This window comes from Peromyscus californicus, unplaced genomic scaffold, assembly GCF_007827085.1.
Source record: "Peromyscus californicus insignis strain IS unplaced genomic scaffold, ASM782708v3 Scaffold_15__1_contigs__length_86483966, whole genome shotgun sequence".
NCBI classification, from domain to species: domain Eukaryota; kingdom Metazoa; phylum Chordata; class Mammalia; order Rodentia; family Cricetidae; genus Peromyscus; species Peromyscus californicus.
The window spans coordinates 84,378,383-84,397,307 of NW_026294447.1; the positions used below are offsets into that span (position 1 = coordinate 84,378,383).

An 18,925-nucleotide genomic window follows, 5' to 3' on the forward strand; every position below is an offset into this window, starting at 1 on the left:
CAGAGGCTATGGGCCATGGAGGACATAGGCCCGAGGGGCTTAGAGCCCGAAAAACACGTGGTGCCAGCACCACGATCAATCGAGAGGGACGAGCAAGTCCTCAGTTGTGGGAAATTGACCAAAAGGGAGGCTTAGCAAAGGGGGAGGGGCTTACTAATTATGCCGGTGTTGGATGAGTGAGTGTTGAAGGTTCCAGGGCTCCTAGCGTGTCTCAGAGTGTCTCAGAATGCAGGCAGGCAGGAGAAATGCACCAGGACCCCTGCCGAGTCCTAGCACCAATGTTATGAATTATTACGTGGGGACCCGGAGGGTATCTCGTGGGTGCAGGAAAACATGCCAGGTCAGAATATTAACCTTGGTTTCCAAGGGGTGGGTCAGAATATTAACCTTGGTTTCCAAGGGGTGGATCAGAATACTAACCTAAGTGTGGATGGGAAGTCAGGGAGAAGAGGGGTGGTGGGTTAATCAAAACTAAGAATGTATTTTTTTCCTTCCTTATGGAAGCCCACAACTTTGTAAATTAATTTAAAAATACATTTTTTTGAAAAAAGGAAACTGAACACGGATACACTGCATGGGTAGAGAATGCTTCCCTCAAGAGGACACAAGTATTTAAATGAAATCTCGGTGCAAGGTATGGGACACCTTCCTATGAAGTATCGCCCCCACCAAACAGCACAAGGTATTGCCACTGCCCTTGGCTGTCCACCGGCACTAGATGGTAAGCCCCTACTGCAGAAGACACAATACACTTTGGTTTCGGAAACGAAGCTGAAATTGACCTTAAAACTGCCTCCCTGCTGGCTGGCTTTCCTAGTGCTGGGTGCTACAGGCCCCTGGGGCAGACGAGTCATCAATGGTATTACCCAGCAGTGAATTCTGAATGATGTAACAGCAACTTCAGGGAAGATGTGACTACAAGCGAAAATACTGGCGTGAAGGTGATGGAGGTAGCCAACTACTTTCTGATTGGACCTGAGGCCTATTCCAGAAGAGCGAACTCATACTCGGTACTAAAAATCTGGCAAAAAGCCCCAGCTTGGGAGGTCATAGGCCCTGAGGGGCGGGCAAAAGGGGAACTCCACTACTGTTGCTTTGGTCAATGTCCAACTGTCTTCTAAATATGTGCATGACATGGACTAGGGCTGCCTTCACCTCAGCTGGAGAAGCAGAGCAGTGGTCAGCAGTTAACGCCGAGACTCCTAACTGGTCAAAGTGTGGAGTAAGTGACTGCCGAGTGCTCAGCCCTAAACAGAACAGCCCAGTTCACCCAAGGCTTGGGGACACCGCAGAAGAAGAGGTGCAAAAAAAAAAAAAGTAAGAGTGAGAGACTAGGGAGCAATGTGAAATGCTGTCCTCTGGACACGCCACGGCCAGTGGAACTCTGGAACTCACCGCAACTATGGTGACTGGTGTAAGATCAAGCCCACAGGAGGAGTTAACATTCCTGTTGTGGAGTGTTAGTTTAAGATGTGCGACATCCGTTTATGCTGTGGAACATTTGTTTCATGATGCAAAGATGCGTTGCATTCTTTTATGTTGCATTTGTTTAACTCTGTGAAGCTGTGTAACTTTGCCTGTCTAAAACACCTGATTGGTCTAACAAAGAGCTGAACGGCCACTAGCTAGGCAAGGGAGGGATATGCGGGGCTGATATGCAGAAAGAATAAATAGGAGGAGAAATCTAGGCTTGAGAGAAGAGGGAGGAGCGAGAAAAGGAGGAGAGAAGGACGCCAGGGGCCAGCCACCCAGCCACACTGCCAGCCATGGAGTAAGAAGGAAGGAAAAATATATAGAATAGAGAAAGGTAAAAGCCCAGAGGCAAACCATAGTTAAAGAGAAACAGGGTAATTTAAGTGAGAAAAGCTGGCTAGAAACAAGTCAAGGTAAAGGCCAGGCATTCATAAGTAAGAATAAGTTTTCGTGTATTTATTGGGAAGCTGGGTGGCAGGCCCTCAAAGAGTAAACAAACAAACAAACAAACAAAAACCAACTACACATTCCAGTTGGCAATACTGCTTGAACTCAATGGGTTATGAAGGGAGTGTTTCCTGAAGGCTGGAGGAGTACCTGGGGTGAGTAGGGGTTGGGGTAAATATGATCAAGATACAATGTATGCATGTAAACTGCCAAAGGACAAATTACATATGCGAGCGTGTGTGTGTGTGTGTGTGTGTGTGTGTGTGTGTGTGTGTGTGTGTGTGCTTGGATTCAGGAGGCTGTCCTTTCCTGCTGCCTGCAGGCCCCTTTGGACAGCATCATTGAATGAGCATTATTCCCAAAGGATTTGAGGTGGTTGGCAGAGAAACATGTGAGTAAGCAAGGACAGGACCAGCAGTGCTGAGTAGGCGCTATTTTTTAAAGAAATGCTCAAGTACAGCTCAAGGACCATACGCTAAAGACTGCTTTTACTCTAAAATTAGAAAATACAGGTTCTCTATGATTGGGGTTAGGGAAAACTACGTCTAAGTAAAACTGTTTGGGACTATCCTGAGTTTTTGCTACAATCCTTTGTAGGCAGGAAAGGTTGGAACACCGGGCAGTGGAGAGGACCGTGCGCAAACAGAGCAGCACTCAGGTGCGTCTGCCCCTTTCCCTCTCCCCAGATTGGTCTGAGCACCAAAACCAAGCCAAGGTCCGCAGAACGGCACATTTCTCCCCACCAGTTTAATCTATTTTAAGCAGAAACTCTATTTCAGTGCCCCAGCAAAGAAAATACGTCCTCACATGAAACCCAAACCGTTTCAGTAACCAGATACCTAAGAGAAGTTGAGGAGCCGTGACTTGAGAGGAAACGCACGTGGCAGGCTCACAGGCTTTGTGCACGGGTTTCCAACTTCAGCAAGAAGAAATCCCCAGACCCTGGGCCCTGCTAGAGGTAAAAGGAATTCTAAATTGCTCTTGGGTAATTCTCAACCTTGAGCGTACACTGAAGTCATCTAAAAACGATCTTTTTTCACTTTTAATGCCATTGCCTGGACCTCACCCAAGGTCAATTAAACCAGAATCCCTGGTATGTAGCCCAGGCATTAGTACTTTCCAGAGCTCCCTCAGGTCCTCCTGTGCAGCAGAGCCGAGCCCTACTAAATAACATCTGAAAACGCTCCGAAAGGTGAATGCTGACTATAATTACTGTGTGTGTGAACTTCAGTGGTGACAGAGAAGAATATTTGGGGGGGTAAATTTTAGTTTGAGAAATTAATAAACACATTTGTAGTATGGTTTCCAAGTTCGCCTCCATTTCATCTCCAGTTCCTTCCCCAGGCAGCCAGTCAGTCTTTCTCCAGCTCCTGGGTTTTCGCTGTTTTAATCCCACTGTGTCCACTTAGTGCTGTGCGCGTGGGTGTAGGACCCTCTACTGGAGTACTAGCTTCCTGGGGACCACTGAATCCTTGAGGAAAACTGATTCTCCCTCTCCCAGCAACCATCACCACCTTCCAAGAGCTCCACTGCTGAGGCAGGACTCCATGCCCACCTCTCCCCTCCACAACTATGGCAGGACTTCGTGCCCACCTCTCCCCTCCACACCGGGGTTTTGTTTGGCTTGCTCTTGCCCACATCTTGTGCGTGCAGGAGTCACAGCCACTGGGTTCACCTGGGCAACGGCACAGTCTGGAAAATACCACTTCCCTTTCGTTACCCACTGCCTCTGACTCTTTCCATCTTTCCACCTTCTGCTCTGTGATGACCCCTGAGCCTCTGGAGGAGGAGGAGGAGGAGGTATGATAGAGGCATTAGGGAGATGAGAGGGGTACCATTTACTACACACTCACCTGGTACCAAGCACTGTGCTGGGCAAGGCCTACTTCACCCAACCCCCAACGCTTAGCACCCTGACAAATGCATCATTACCAATCTCTGTTATTCTTCAAAAGTAATTATTAAATATATTAACTCAAGGCAACTGACAAGAAGAGGCTCATCACAGTGCCAGTAGGTATGGGGACAAGGATCAAACCTCCTTACAAAGCTGAGCCTTCTCACTTTCCTTAAACTGTGCACTGATGTTTGGAAAGCTAATACAGTAGCACAGTGCACAAGTCTGAAAGAAATAAAGGTGTACAGAACCTCTACAAGGCACAGATGGAATGAGCATCACTTATCATCACTTTTCCTGTAATGAATGAAGCGCACCTAACCATGGTCATCCTTGACTCCTATTCCTTAGTCATCAGTTCCCTGCCCTGGAGACAAAATGAGCAGTTTTCTTATTCCAAAAGGATTTGAGGTGGGTGGCAGAGGAATGTGTATAAGTAAACCTGGACAAAACCAGTTCCAACACAGTAGTGGTGAGCAGGCACCATTTTAGAAATGCTTAAGAACATCGTAAAGACCATAATAAGGACTGTTTTTACTCTAAAATCAGAAAAAGTAGGTTTCTCCTTTTCAGAGGAGTTCCATCTCATGCACACACATGTTAAAATTCTTTTTAGAACTACATTGTACAACACACAAATTTGTCATTACTTCATCTAGTCGCTTGTGGACCGACATTAGAATACCCTGAATTATCTGTTATTGTAAAAATGTTAGAACGAATAACCGTGAACTTTGTAAGTACACCTATAAGATAAATTCTCCGAGTCAAAAGCTGTGCTCTCTCACTGTTCCCAGCTACCCTAGGCTTCTAAGGAACAACTCAGAGCCAGATTCAGTGAGTTCCATTTACTTTATTCAAAAGCCTTACTAAATATTCAAAGAACACTTTTATTTTAACAAAACATTAGAAATGGTTTCCCCCCAAAAAATATGCTCAAAGGCAAACAGTCTATGGGAATGAATGGAAGCGAAGTGACCTGTCTTCACCAACGCTGTGCTGGTTCTTCCTGTTCAGAAGGTGTCTGTCCCCGAGGACTCCCCGTCGCCCTGTATGCTGGCGCTCAAGGACTGCGAGCCGTCCTCAAGGTTCGCAGAGGGCAGCGTCACAGACATCTTGGTGGGTGGCACGTGTGCAGCTAAGAGTGGGACCGTCTCGGCGCCTGCACAAAGGAGAAAGGCACTCAGTGACACCAGCACTCCCGGCCACACGCTGCGGCTCTCCTCCAAACAGTGTGGAGACAGTGCAAACACGGGTCACACACGGGAAATGTCAGAGATAAAACATGCTTTCCCTTTTACCGTGGATCTCTTCGAGGCGATATTTTACAAAAGAAATAGGCACTAAAAATTGTGGTACATAAGATTGGGATTTTCCCCCACTGAGTGTGAGTACAGGGGGATGAGCTGGGAAGAAGAAAGGGGTCAGCAGGAACAGAAGGGATAAAGGATGGTGGGGGTATTGTCACAGATCTATGTATGAAATTGTCCAAAAGTTAATTAAAACACTGTAGTACTAAGATTGCTAGAGCAGGAGTCGAGCTGCTGACCTTGTCATTTGGGGCATGTCACTTTACCACTCAACAGTTCAGGGTCCTCATGTTAAATAGAACAGAACCCACCTTGCACAGTCCACGACAAAATAACCTCGACAACAGAGCTCAGTGCCGTTGGCATCGTTGCAAACCACACAAGCCCACTGTAGTGAGTGCTCGAAGACAGAGCGCTCTCCCTAACAGAGCCTGTTCCCCATGGCTGCATTAGTGCCGAGAAGCCACTGGAGCAGCCCTGCCGCAGGAGTGGACTGGTGAGTACATGAGGACTTACAGAGAAGCAATGAGAAATACAAGAAGTTGAAGCAGGTATCATGGCACTGGCCTGGAACCCTAGCCCTGGAAAGCTGAAGGAGGAGGATGGTGAATCTGAAGCAGTCTGTTTCAAAATAAAATAAGAACACCCCAAATCGAAGTCCAACTTTGTCAAAGCACTATGCTTTTCCTCTTACTTCTACTACAGGACTCTCAGCTCAGGATGTATTGTTAGCAATTGCTTACTGATGAGGACCAACAGCACTCCACTATTAGTTAACACGTTTATACAACACTGTCTAAGAGAGTACTGAAGTGGTCGTTCAAACAGTATTGACATTTGACTAGTGAGCATTCATTCTGTACAAGTGATTTCCCCCCTTCTCTGTATATCTAATTAAATAATGGAAAAAGAATTCTACTCCATGGATTGCAAGCAGTATTAGACCTGTCATCAAAATGAAGAAATATTAAAAACTACATCTAAGCCGGGCGGTGGTGGTGTATGCCTTTAATCCTAGCACTCGGGAGGCAGAGGCAGGCGGATCTCTGTGAGTTCAAGGCCAGCCTGATCTACAGAGCGAGATCCAGGACAGGCTCCAAAGCTACACAGAGAAACCTTGTCTCAAAAAACCAAAACCAAAACCAAACCAAAACAAAACAAAAAAACAAAAGCCAAACAAACACTAGATCTAAAAATATTTATAGGCTATAAGACTTATTAAATACACTTACGTTTTACAAAGCTTTGATCCAGAGTATACAAAATAACCCAGAGAAGCATCCAGTAGCACAGCTTTTTTTTTTTTTGGTGTGTGTGTGTGTGTGTGTGTGTGTGTGTGTGTGTGTGTGTTGTGTGTGTGTGTGTGTTTCAAGACAACATTTTTCTATGTAGTTTTGGTGCCTGTCCTGGATCTCAAACTCTGTAGACCAGGCTGGCCTCGAAGTCACAGAGATCCACCAGGCTCTGCCTCCCGAGTGCTGGGATTAAATGCGTGCGCCACCAGCTGCCCGGCCTTAAAGTTACATTAGCACAGGACTGACTGGAGATACAGTTACAGATGCTCCTCCGCCCACACTCTCCACTCAACCTTACTTCCCCACGCAGCATAAGGAGGAACTGCATTCCTTGAATTACTTAGCTATCCCAGACCATACTATGTCAAACAGTGTGCAGAAATGCTTTGTCGTACGCACCTTGCTCTCATCTATATGCATAAACTCACTAGTGTTCAATAATACGACTTTTTAAAATTCTGAATTGCCAAGTGACAAGAAAAGCTGTTTCTTGCAGTTGCTGCTTTATACTTAAATACTAACACAAAATTTTGTAAGAACCTTTCCCTCATCATCTTATCTGGCTCTAACAAGATGAACAAAGGTATATGCTGCCTACACAGCTGTATGAACCTGCCGTGCAGACGGAGCTAAGATGGATAAAAAGATAAAGCCTGCTCTCAAGATGCTCCTAAGGTCATGTAGAGATGGGGGTGTGTAGTTCAAATCAAGTGTAAGCAGTGGTCGAGCTGGGACTTAACAGATGTTGGGAAGGCAACCAAGGAAAGGGGAAGAAAAGATCAGATTTCAGTTGTTTCCCAGCGGCACTGTGTGTTCTGATGTCAAATATAAACCACGCTGAAAGGATGGTGTGCGCTGACATGCTAAAGAAGGCGTGGCCAGTTCCTGTTTAAAAAAAAAAAAGGAGCTGGGCAGTGTGGCGCACACCTTTAATCCCAGCACTCAGGAGGCAGATGCAGGCAGATCTCTGTGAGTTTGAGGCCAGCCTGGTCTACAGAGTGAGTTCCAGGAGAGCCAGGGCTACCCAGGGAAACCCTGTCTTGAAAAACCAAACCAGACAACAACAACAACAACAAAGGAGAACTCACAAAAGATTTCAAAGCAAGGAATGACAGGAGCAAATGCACTTCAGGAAAGGCAAGTATAAAAACACGACGGGCTGTGGCAATGGTCAGAGTCAAGACACTTTGGAGGGAGCCTAGTACTTGGGAAGGATTTGAATGTGGTAAACGGCAGGTCTGGAGGACTGGGTAGACAGCAATGGGACCTATGGAGGGGCGCAGGGATCAAAGACAGCAGGCCCGTTGTCCCTTGATCCACAGAGATGTCACCAGAGGTGTGCATGGACTTGCAGCAGGCAACCGGAATCAAAGCCTTCGAAGGCTGTAGAGCAGTTTCAGCCACAGACACAATGATCAGTGTGATGGGAACACACTCACTTAGAGGGGTAAGATGGAGTGAGAACACAGTGGGCAGATGGAGGAAGTGCTAAGAAAAGTGAACAAAGAGAAACTAAACGTGTGCAGCAAGGAACTGTCAGAACAAAAAAGGCTAGTGTCATTTGTCGAGGTCAAAATTGGTAGAGCCAGTTTATAACTCACTGTTGTCTTCACTTACAGTAAAAACCATGGCTTTCCAAGGCAACTGGAGGTAATTTCATGTTGGTAGCATGTAGTGACAGGGACAGCTAAGGAGAGGAAAGGATGACATTTCAAGCACTAGTTCCTCTCTTTTTCAAAACTGCTATTGTAGTGTGCGTGTGTGTATTGTGTGTGTACTACTGTGTGTATGTGAGTATGATGTGGGGGGCGTGTGCATGCAGAGCGCACGTGTAAAGGTCAGAGGACAACTCTCTGGTGGGTTTTCTCCCTTCACCTTTACGTAGTGTGGGGGTCATATTCGGGCCTCCAGCCTTGCACAAGGAGAGGTCGCGGTTAAGGACCCAGCGAGGCCAGCCTTGCACAAGGAGAGGTCGCGGTTAAGGATCCAGCGAGGCCAGCCTTGCTTGCACAAGGAGAGGTCGCGGTTAAGGACCCAGCGAGGCCAGCCTTGCACAAGGAGAGGTCGCGGTTAAGGACCCAGCGAGGCCAGCCTTGCACAAGAAGAGGTCGCGGTTAAGGACCCAGCGAGGTCAACTTAGGAATAAGCCAACACACACTGTCCATGTGAGACTCCCGCGCAGGGGAGTAAAGGGAGGGGAAGGTAAGACCATGGATTATGGAACAGAGCGGAGCTGGACCCACGCTCACTGCCTGCCTGCCTGCCTGCCTGCCTGCCTCCCTCCCTGCCTCCCTCCCTCCCACAATCACCAAGTGAGCACCTTGTCTACACCAGGTGTTGCTCTAGACTCTGCAGAACACAACAGTGAGGAAACAAAAGCTCCCTTCTCACTGATCTACAAACCATTTGGATGTGTGGAAGGAATGGCAGCCATAAGGAAGTAAGGATACAAGGTCAGTAAATCGAATAAAGAAAAGAAGGGTACGAGAGACAAATGAGAGATCGTGAGATAGCCACATCAATTGTCTGACCCCAGTTCTCATCTATGAGACGGCCTCAAAGGGTCTGCTGAGCATTAACCAGGGTCATCCGAGGTGTTCTACAAGCTACTGGAACACGGAATCGACACTCATGAAGTCAGCCTATTCCGAGGTAACTGAGCAGGGCATCCCAACAGACACCAGCCCCGTGGGGAGGGCTACACAAGGCACTCTGCTTTAGGGAGAATGATAGGAATGTTACCTGGAAACCAGTAAGAAAACAAAACACAGGGCTGGAGATGGCAGCTCAGTCTGGTAGAGTGCTTGTCCAGCACACACAGATCCTTGGGTTTCATCTCCAGCTCCAATAAACCAGATGTGCTGCTCAACTCTGTAACACCAGCACTCTGGAGGTAGGTGGGGTTGGAGTTCAGCCGGGGCGATGAGACCCTGTGTGAAAAGTACTTTGGAAGACCTCCAAATAGGTACACCACCATTTAAAAAAAAAAATTATATCAATAAAATGTACCATTTTTATTTGCTAATATGTTTTGGGAAGATTTTTTTAAAGTTCATAAAAGTTTTTAAATAATCAAGGCTTTAGAACTTTAAAAGAAAAATTTTCAGATGAGCCATTTTAAAAAGTACCACTTGATTACTGTTAACAGACAAAAGGTTAACGCAATCACACCCAGTTATGGCTGTCACAGGGCAAGACAGAAACTGGAAGACCAGAACATCCTAAGTCCCCATTAGCGCCAATGCCAATTTTCTACCTCTAGTACATGTGTCTGACGCTTTCAAGTGTGAGGTTTCCAGTTGTGTAATTACACTATGATGTCAACGTTTCAACAGCTATTTCCGGCCCGACCCCAGGCGTCTGCTGTGTGTCACTAGGCCTGGCGTGCATTTAAGCTGGAGATGCCCGAGTCAGACCTTGTATCTGACACACCCAGAAACATAATTTAATATACTTACGAAAATTCAGAATACTAAAATTTTGCTTTAAAATACTGAAAATTCATAAATAGTTTCTACTCTCTGCTGCTGGATTTATAAGACTAAGGAATGCAAAATCACTATTTATTTATTTGTTTGTTTGCTTGCTTCTTTCTTTCTTTTTTTCAAGACAGAGTTTCTCTGTAGCCCTGGCTATTCTAGAACTTGCTATGCAGACCAGCCTGGCCTCGAAATCAGAGATCCACCCACCTCTGCCTCTCGTGTACTGGGATTAAAGGCACACACCACCACACCAGGCTCAATACACAATTTTTAATGCTTCTTGTGTATAGAGTGCATGTACTTCTGGGCAGAGAACCCACTGCATGAGCAGGTCATGGATGATGGGTCTAAATCTTAAGAGTCTTGGTGACCCATTATTAGATCTCTTTCCTGCATGCTAAGGAGGACCCAAACAAAGCCCTGCCTTTAAAACAACTGAGCAAATGGAGGAGCCTTTTTCTCAGCAGTTCCAAAGAGGACCACAGCATCACAAATGTCTCATGCTGGCATGTGTACTGGGCTCAAGACACATGTATGAATTACGGGGATCTACAAAATGATTATGCAATGGTAAGACTTCTGATTGCCTCCATTGGGGCTTTTTCTACATGTCAATGAAGACTAATTTCTTATAAACTGTGGCACTGAAAATAAAGTTAAAAAGAACTAACTGTAATAATCTTTAATCCAGGCCCACAGAGGATCCTACTTAGCCCAGGGGAATAAACACCATCAAACTGAAAATTACTTCACCTAGGCAGAGTCTGGGAAGAAGACAGGTAGTCACAGCTTTCAGTATCTTAAAAGGGCCTGTGACTCCCCAATTAAAAGGTCTTTTTATTAATTCTTTGAACATTTCATATAATGTATTTCACCCCCAAATCCTCCCAGGTCTCCCCCACCTCCCTATGCTCCCAACTTCACGTTTTTCTTTCCGTTTTATTTTACCCCTTTCAGTCATTCATTTGGAGACTAGCCCTGACCCGGGGCAGGTGAACCCACCCTCTGCGTTTTGCCAGCAGCAGCGGTAAACCGTCAGGAGTGTCTCCCTGATCAATACCAGGTGCAACTTGATTGCACCAGCCACCAAGCCGTACTGTAACTAGTTCTTTATGTGTCTGTCATTTCCTCAAGAGCACGGATAGGGACTAAGAGTCTTTGTCCCCTGAGTGACGACTAACTAGCACAGTAGGTTCACAAGCTTGTTTTGTTTTTTGGTGTTTGAGACAGGGTCTCTCTACATAGCTCTGGCTATCCTGGGACTCACTATGTAGACCAGGCTGGATTTGAACTCACAGAGATCCGCCTGCTTCTGCCTCCCCAGTGCTGGGATTAAAGGCGTGCGCCACTACACCCAGACCAACTAGCTTTAGCTTCTCTGCACCAAGGACCGCCTCACTGGTGTCCGATTTCTACAAAGCTGTAGCATGATGCTAGGCACACACTGGCCCTTGAAATCAAGTAGACCAAGCAGACTGCTTCTCCCTTGAGGACCCGCGGCTCTTCTAAAGGCATGCTTGCATTCCCACTCCAGATCTTGTTTGTAAAATTAGCAACTACTCCCAGCAACGCAGTTGCTTCCCAGCTGTGTGCAAACGTTACAGCATCTCGAGGTGTTTTATTAGGCTCTGGAAGCATTTTTCCTGTCCACCGTGGTCTCCTCTGCTCTTGCTCCAGTCCCCTCTGGAAGCAGCTGCTGAACTCCCCTGCTGCATTCAATTCTCCACACATACTTAACCCAGCCTGCGGATTCTGCAACATCCTATCAGTGCTTGAGAACAAACGCTACATGGGTTGAAGAAGCTGACTGGTCACATGACACTCTGTCATGGGTAACTTTTTTTTTTGCCTTCACTTTCCATAATCACTAGTCACACTTTATCTCTCATGCTTAAAGCGGTATTTTAAGAGTTACAGTATCTTCTCTGTCCACATGGCTGTGAGCCTCAGCCTCTGACTGCCGAGCTCTCTCCAACCTTCAGGATCTTATTCTAACATACATTGCAGACATATAAGCTACTGTACTTCAATTTACTACTGCTTCTGTTTTTCAAATGCTTATCTTAAATTTATAATTTAAGATGAAAACACATTTTCCTCACATAGGAAAAATGAACGCACAGGCACCTGTGAAAACAACTCCAATTCCTTTTCTCTAACAGCAATAGTTAATGTGAAAGGTTTGTTTCTTCTTACGCCAGCTTCCAGCTGCTCCACTTTGTTTAAAACTGACTTCAAAGTTTAAATACTATCCTGTCCCAACAAATAACCTGCCCCAGATGGAATTATCCCAAGTACTGCCCTCACTGCTCTGAACACCACACCTGCAGCTTTTAATGCAGCGTTTTACAAACTTTCCAAATGGATGTTTCCTTCCCTGTCCCTAATGTGCCTTTTAGAGAGCTGAGGCTCTCAATCCTGGGTGAGTCTGCACACACCTCAACCAGCGTTTCTATTGTGCTCGCTGTGAGAGAGCAGCCTCGGTAGAGGGGAAAGAGGGGAAAAAGCCTTACAGAGCTCCAAATTCCAGACCTTTAAAGTAGCGATCTCACCAGTACATACATACAGAGGCCGGCAAGACACAAACTGGGCTCATCCTGTGGCCTGTCCGCGGCCCAGCGAAGCGATGTTAAAACTTCATTCTGTGCCTTTTTTTCCCAGTGAAAAACCAGTTGAGCATAGAAATAATCACAATTCCTCTTCACAAAAAAGAACTCGGGCCAAATGTATTCATCTCCACAGTTCCTCTCATAAAACCAGGTCAATAGCAGCCTGCTCTGGTGACCTCTAAGTAAAGAAGGAAGTCAAACACATGAAGGTAATGACTGTCATAGACGAGAAGTTGTCTAACAGATGCTTATCTTTATAAAAAGATGAGAAAGGAGGAAGCAAAGGACCAAGAATGAAACTGCAGTTCCACACCAAATTAAACCAATTTGTAAAACATGAAGGAAATTCAAGAGCTGTTTCTTAGAAGGTTACAGTTCACATTCTCTTACCTAAGGACTTAAATCATTACAAAAAGAAGTTTAGAACTGGCCCTTGCCCTAGCCAGCTTAGGCCACACTGCTCCAAACAATCCGTTCCCGGGCAGCAAAAGGCAGCAGAGCACTGAGGCAAGGGAAGAGCAGTTATTTGAAATACACGGCATCTCTTTTCACGTCAGAGAAGGAAGAAAAGCAGAGAAACAGGAAACAATTTGTAGCTCATACACAGGCTCAAGTTTTCTAATCTAAAACTCTGAAATTCAAAATGCTCCAAAAATCAGCAAAATATGAGAGCCAACCCACATGTGGAAAATTCCACAGCTGACCTCATGTCATGACCATAACCATAATATATGTGCACTAAAAATATTGTATAAAATCATCTCCAACCTCTAAGGTAAGGGACATGTGAAACATAAGTAAATTTCATGTTTAATGAAATGAGTACCATCCCTAGATAGCATTATATATACACAATTATTCTGAAATTTTAACATTCTATCCAGACCACTTCTGGTCCCACACATTTTAGTTAAGAACCTACAGTTCTCAGGCCAACAAAATGCTGAGAACACGAAGAACTGGACCACACTGATGGCATGGTGTTAACCTGCACTCCAAAATACAGCCAATCAACAACCAACAACTATTGTTTCAAACAAACCCTTGGAGCTGAGCAGTAATGAAAGAAACGTGTCATAATCAGTGTTATTACAATTAGTACAATCAGTATTTCTTTTACCATTTTCTCTATGATTCAAAAAACTGTCTCTCGAGCTTCTTTTAAAATTCAGACATGTCTTTATTTTTTGGTGTTGGGAGGCACATGTATGGAGGTCAAAGGACAACTCTTGGTAGCCACTTCTCTCCTTCCTCCACACAGGTCCCAGGGATCGAACTCAGGTCACCAGTGGTGAGTAGCTCCAGTCACTGAGCTATCTTCCTGGCCCTCAAGCTTTCATTGGACAAGAATTTCAGGCAGACTTTATAAGAAGTAAGATGTAAGTGAGCATCACTGTAAGAATTAGGCCAGCCTTGATGGCTCACACCCATAGCAACATTCAAAGACTGTATAGTGAGAAACTGGTTTTAAAAAAGAAATTACAAAGATGATTATAAACACTACATGTTTCCTTATTCCAGGCCACACATTCTGACTGGGAACAGGCAGTTAAACCAGTGGTTCTCAAACCTGTGGGTCATGACCCTTTGGGGGCTAGACTCACTCTTTCACAGGGGTTGCCTAAGACCCCTGTGAAAACACAGATACTTATGTTATGATTCATAGTAGTAGTAAAATTACAGTTATGAAATATCAACAAAAATAATTTTATGGTTGGGGGTCTCCACAACATGAGGAACTGTATTAAACAGTCCCAGCAGTAGGAAAGTTGAGAACCACTGGTTTAAACTATTATACATATATATGTATGTAAGTATGTGTATATATGTATACACATATGTAGCACGAATCCTAATCGGTCTTAATAAAAACCCAGAGCCAGATACCTGGGCAAAAGCTGAAAGATCAGAGAAGCAGAGCAGCCAGCCACTAGGTCTTACCTCCACCAAATCCTCAGCTTGAAAGCCAGAGCTCCTTTCTCCTCCTGCCTTATAGTCCTTTCTCCACTCAACCATATCACTTCCTGTCTCAACCTTCCTAGTGCTGGGATTAAAGGTGTGTGACTCCCAAGTACTGGGATTAAAGGTGTGAGCCATCTCCGCCTAGCTCTGTTTTTCTTTCAGACTGGATTAATCTCATGTAGTTCAGGGTAATCTTGAACTCACAGAGATTCGGCTGCCTCTGCCTCCCCAGTGCTGGGATTAAAGGGGTGTGCCACTCACTGCCTGACCTCACTGCTAACTAGTGGCTAAGCTCCACACTCTGATCTTCAGGCAAGCTTTTTTTGTTAGATCACAAAAATATCATCACATTTCCCCTTTTTTGTCTAAAATAAAACACATCTTATTTCAGTATGTTAGTCTTTTGTTTTAAATAATCATTCAGTCTTATAGCCTTGCAATATTAATTAAAAGTAAGGTAAGGTAGGATTCATTAGTATAGGGCTTGCCTACCACACATTCCCAGTATCACATGACTCACCGCCCCAACCAAAACACACACACACACACACACACACACACACACACACACACACTCTCTCTCTCTCTCTCTCTCTCTCTCTCTCTCTCTTTAAAATAAAAATATCTAGGAGCTGGAGAGGTGGCTCAGTGGTTAAAAGCACTTGTTGCTCTTGTAGAGAAGCCAGGTTTGATTCCCAGCACCCACAAGGTGGTTTACAACTGTCCACAACTCCAATTCCAGGGGACCTAATGTCTTCTGGGCACCCAGCAGGCACAGGGTGCATACACCGACATGCAGACAAAACCACCACACATAAATTTCTTTTTAAAAATCTAAAACAAAGCATTTACCATACAATATATTACTAAACAAAACAAGCTACAGGGCTCTTAACTATATAACAGGGATATATGGATGATCCCTCTTAAAACAAATGTTTTCATTCATAAATCCAAACATGGCTTTGGAAATGAATGTCCAGAATTTAAAACAAATAAGAAGACAAAATTAGAAACACTCAGGACAGATTCATTTTTAATATAAATTTGAGTTCAGACACACACACACACACACACACACACACACACACACACACACACACACACAAAACCTAAGACTATTATTAGGGTATTTAAAAATACATTAAAAGATGTTAGTGTTTTTAAACAAGCAATCTTTTAAATTAAGTTGCTTGTTGGCTGTGTCTAAGTAGGTACATCAACACAAATAATAGCACTTTCAGAAACAGCATCTGGTAGCACAAAAGCTTCTTCCAACTGCCAAGAAGTTGCTGGTTAATTCAGGAAATTGACAACTTACCATCTATACTGAACACAGACCATGATTTACTTTAATAATGTACATTTAATTATTAAAAGTCATTAAAAAGCAGTTGAGTATGTGAATGCATTACTCTGTATTGTTATGACATGGTCTGCATGCCTTTCGGGGGCAAGAATGTCTGGAGGGACATTCCATCGCTAAAATCTGGTTGAGAACTGAGAGACCATGTTTTAGTAGACAGCTTTATCTACAGTGTACTTCCTGTTGGTTCAAGAGCCTGTGAGACAGCTACTAAAACAAATTCCTCCCAGACAACTCTTTATAAAAGCATGCCATAATGGTTTAAAAAGAAGAGGATGGATCTTTAGAAGTTTATAACAGATTTGCCTGTGAAAGAAGCCATGTACACTGTATGATTTCATTTACATAAAGTATAAAATCAAAACGTTACAAGAAGTCAGAACAGTGGTTGCACCCTTGTGGGTGGAGGACATGATGGAGAGGGAACTAAGGGCCCTGGGGGCCACAGGTGGATCTCTCCAGCTGGACACTGGCTGTGCAAGTGTGGTCTGCTTGGGTGGATTCTCGAAACAGTAGTATGTTCACATGCTATGTGTACTTTTCTCTGTGCATATATGTGTTATTCATACATTAAAAAAATTAAGATTAGGAAAAACTATTAGGTTAGTTTCAGCAATTAAGAGGAAGTGTAACTGAGTTTTTAACTGTTTCTTAATGATGACATAACACTGTTACTGCTAAACTGAATACAAACAGCTCCTGCTGGGCAGTGGTGGCACACGCTTTTAATTCCAGCACTCAGGAGGCAGACGAAGGTGGATCTCTGAGTTCAGGCCAGTCTGGTCTGCAGAGTGAGTTCGGGATAGCCAGTGCTCCCAGAGAAAGTCTGTTTACAAACACCAACAAGCACAAGAGCTCCCTCCACTCTGACATACAATGCACAAACCTCTTCCGAAGCAAAGGTGAGTTCTTGCTTTTGCTATATTGAGTCTCACAGCTTACTATCCATGAAACTTTGATAATTAGCTACTTGATTTAATTAAAAACAAACTATAAGTGAAAAAGACAAAAAAGGAAATAAAAGCAAACTAATTTAATTTTAACTAATCTTGAAAATATTTCTGAAATCTTAGTACATTCTATACACATGCTCTTTACGTTTTCTGCAGAACAGTCCCATGGGGAATGGTACGGTAACTCCATTTGCACAGAACTCTAACTGGTACTCCACACTAACTCCTGTGATTTCATTTGACAATATTGTACCAGGTCACAGCGTGCTGGAAAAAGTCTCTCTTGCAATATTCTTACAAGTGACATTTGGCAACTGCAGAGGCTGAAGGCAAAATGACTAACCTTTGCAAAGTGAGTTGGAGCTGAAAGCTTATATAATCTATAGACAGAAAATCTACTTTCTGAGATGGAACCCTTCCTAAATATGAACATTTCTCGCAAATCATGGCTTGCGATTATCACTAAAGATCCAAGGCATCGTCTGTGTTTGTTGTGTTAATGGTGGTTTCTGCCGCACTAACCATTTCTAACTAAATTTTAGAACAAAAATGAAATCTGACACTGTGACCAGTTCCCCTCCCCTGGGCTGGACCTGGTAACCTTAGAAGAGTCAAGGAATGGAAAATGAGCTTCCACACACAGGAAGCCGCTAGAAAATAAGAAACAACATGCCATGTCCTAAAGCAGGAGCTTGAAAGATGTGCCATTGTGGTAAGTTTCAGGCACGGGGAAGGAGGCTGGGTTTCTGCTCACTGCATAGACACCAGGGGGAACAAGACCTGTCCAGGTCCTGGTCACCATTACTCTGATAACAGCTCCAAGCTGTGAGGCCCTGCTGCACACAGCCCCAGAGTGTCAGGATACAGGGAAGGCAGCAGTTGGCTGTGAAAACAGTCTGACACAAACCAGATGGGAACTCACGAGATGGGCAACACAAGAGCAAACAATTGGCTCATTCAACAAAGTCAGGCCCCTGCCCCAGAGAATTCACAGAAGACAGTAACAGTTACCCGCAGTTGATACAAACAAGAAACCATGTGGATATAGTTGAAAGAACTGTTTTTCCTCACACTAAACAAAGTTTTGATTTCTAAATTCCTACTTCATTAATTGCAGTTTGGTGTGGTGCTGACTTTTTTTTTTGGCCAACAATAAATATTTCACTTGCAGAATATACATATTTTGTGACACCATAGAAGTAATGGAGACATAGAAACTAATTTCGTGCTGCTTCCTTTAACGTGCTGTGAGTATACACTAAACAATTTCAGGAGAGGGCCACAGTTAGATGACTTATCACACCGACACAGTAATTAGAAAGTCCCCAGCATAGGCCTAAGTTTTGATTGGCATGAAGGCTCCCAAAAGAACGATATTGCTACCTAAATACTTTCCTGATTCACAGATAATAAAGTATTACTACAATTACAGAAACAGGGAGAAGTGCCCATGTCCCCATGTCGAGTCTAGCTCACCATCGGATTTTAAGGTCACTTTGGGTGGTGACCTTCCATCCTTCTGCTAGCGTGACCCCACATATCACATGTGTGTACATATACACGCCATTAGTAGTTTTACTGCTCTATTACATGTTTTACAGAGCAAACAGAACTCCAGCTTAAAGTAATGGAAGAGTAATTATGGTTCCACACCAGCATCTTTTAAGAAAGTACTTATTTTCTTATTATTCTTAAAGACATTTCCTGTGTTGCCTTTTGTCATTAGAATTTTGAGGTAGTTTTTCTGAGAAATGCAGTAGTTTTTCAATTCTTTCATATCTATTCACATTTGGTCTGAACCAGAGTGTCATGATCTATACATGCTTGCTGAGCCTCAAACGATCACCTTCTCTTTTGGATGTAAAAATGTGAGAGTTGGGACTAGAGAGACGGCCCAGCACTCGCTGCACAAGCTGCGTCCCCAGCACCTACATAAAAGCTGGATGTGGCAGTGACACCAGAGATGGGGGTGGAGACGGCAGATCCTGAGAGCTCTCTGTCCAGCTAGCCTAGCTGAACTAAGGACATCTGAGGTCACTTCCTAGTTTCCACACGGACACCTACCACATGCACTCAAATGTGTAAAACACACACACACACATACACACACACACACACACACACACACACA

At 44.2% G+C, this 18,925-nt stretch overlaps 1 protein-coding gene across 1 annotated transcript in view; it reads right to left on the reverse strand.

Annotated features, from left to right (window-relative positions):
* Positions 1–4,650: 4,650 nt before the first annotated feature.
* Kiaa0586 (KIAA0586 ortholog) overlaps positions 4,651–18,925 on the reverse strand; it is a 115,108-nt gene continuing 100,833 nt past the window's right edge. The window contains 1 exon segment of the mRNA XM_052739636.1: positions 4,651–4,979. Within this exon segment, the coding sequence (XP_052595596.1) occupies positions 4,831–4,979 (149 nt within the window). The 3' untranslated portion in view covers positions 4,651–4,830.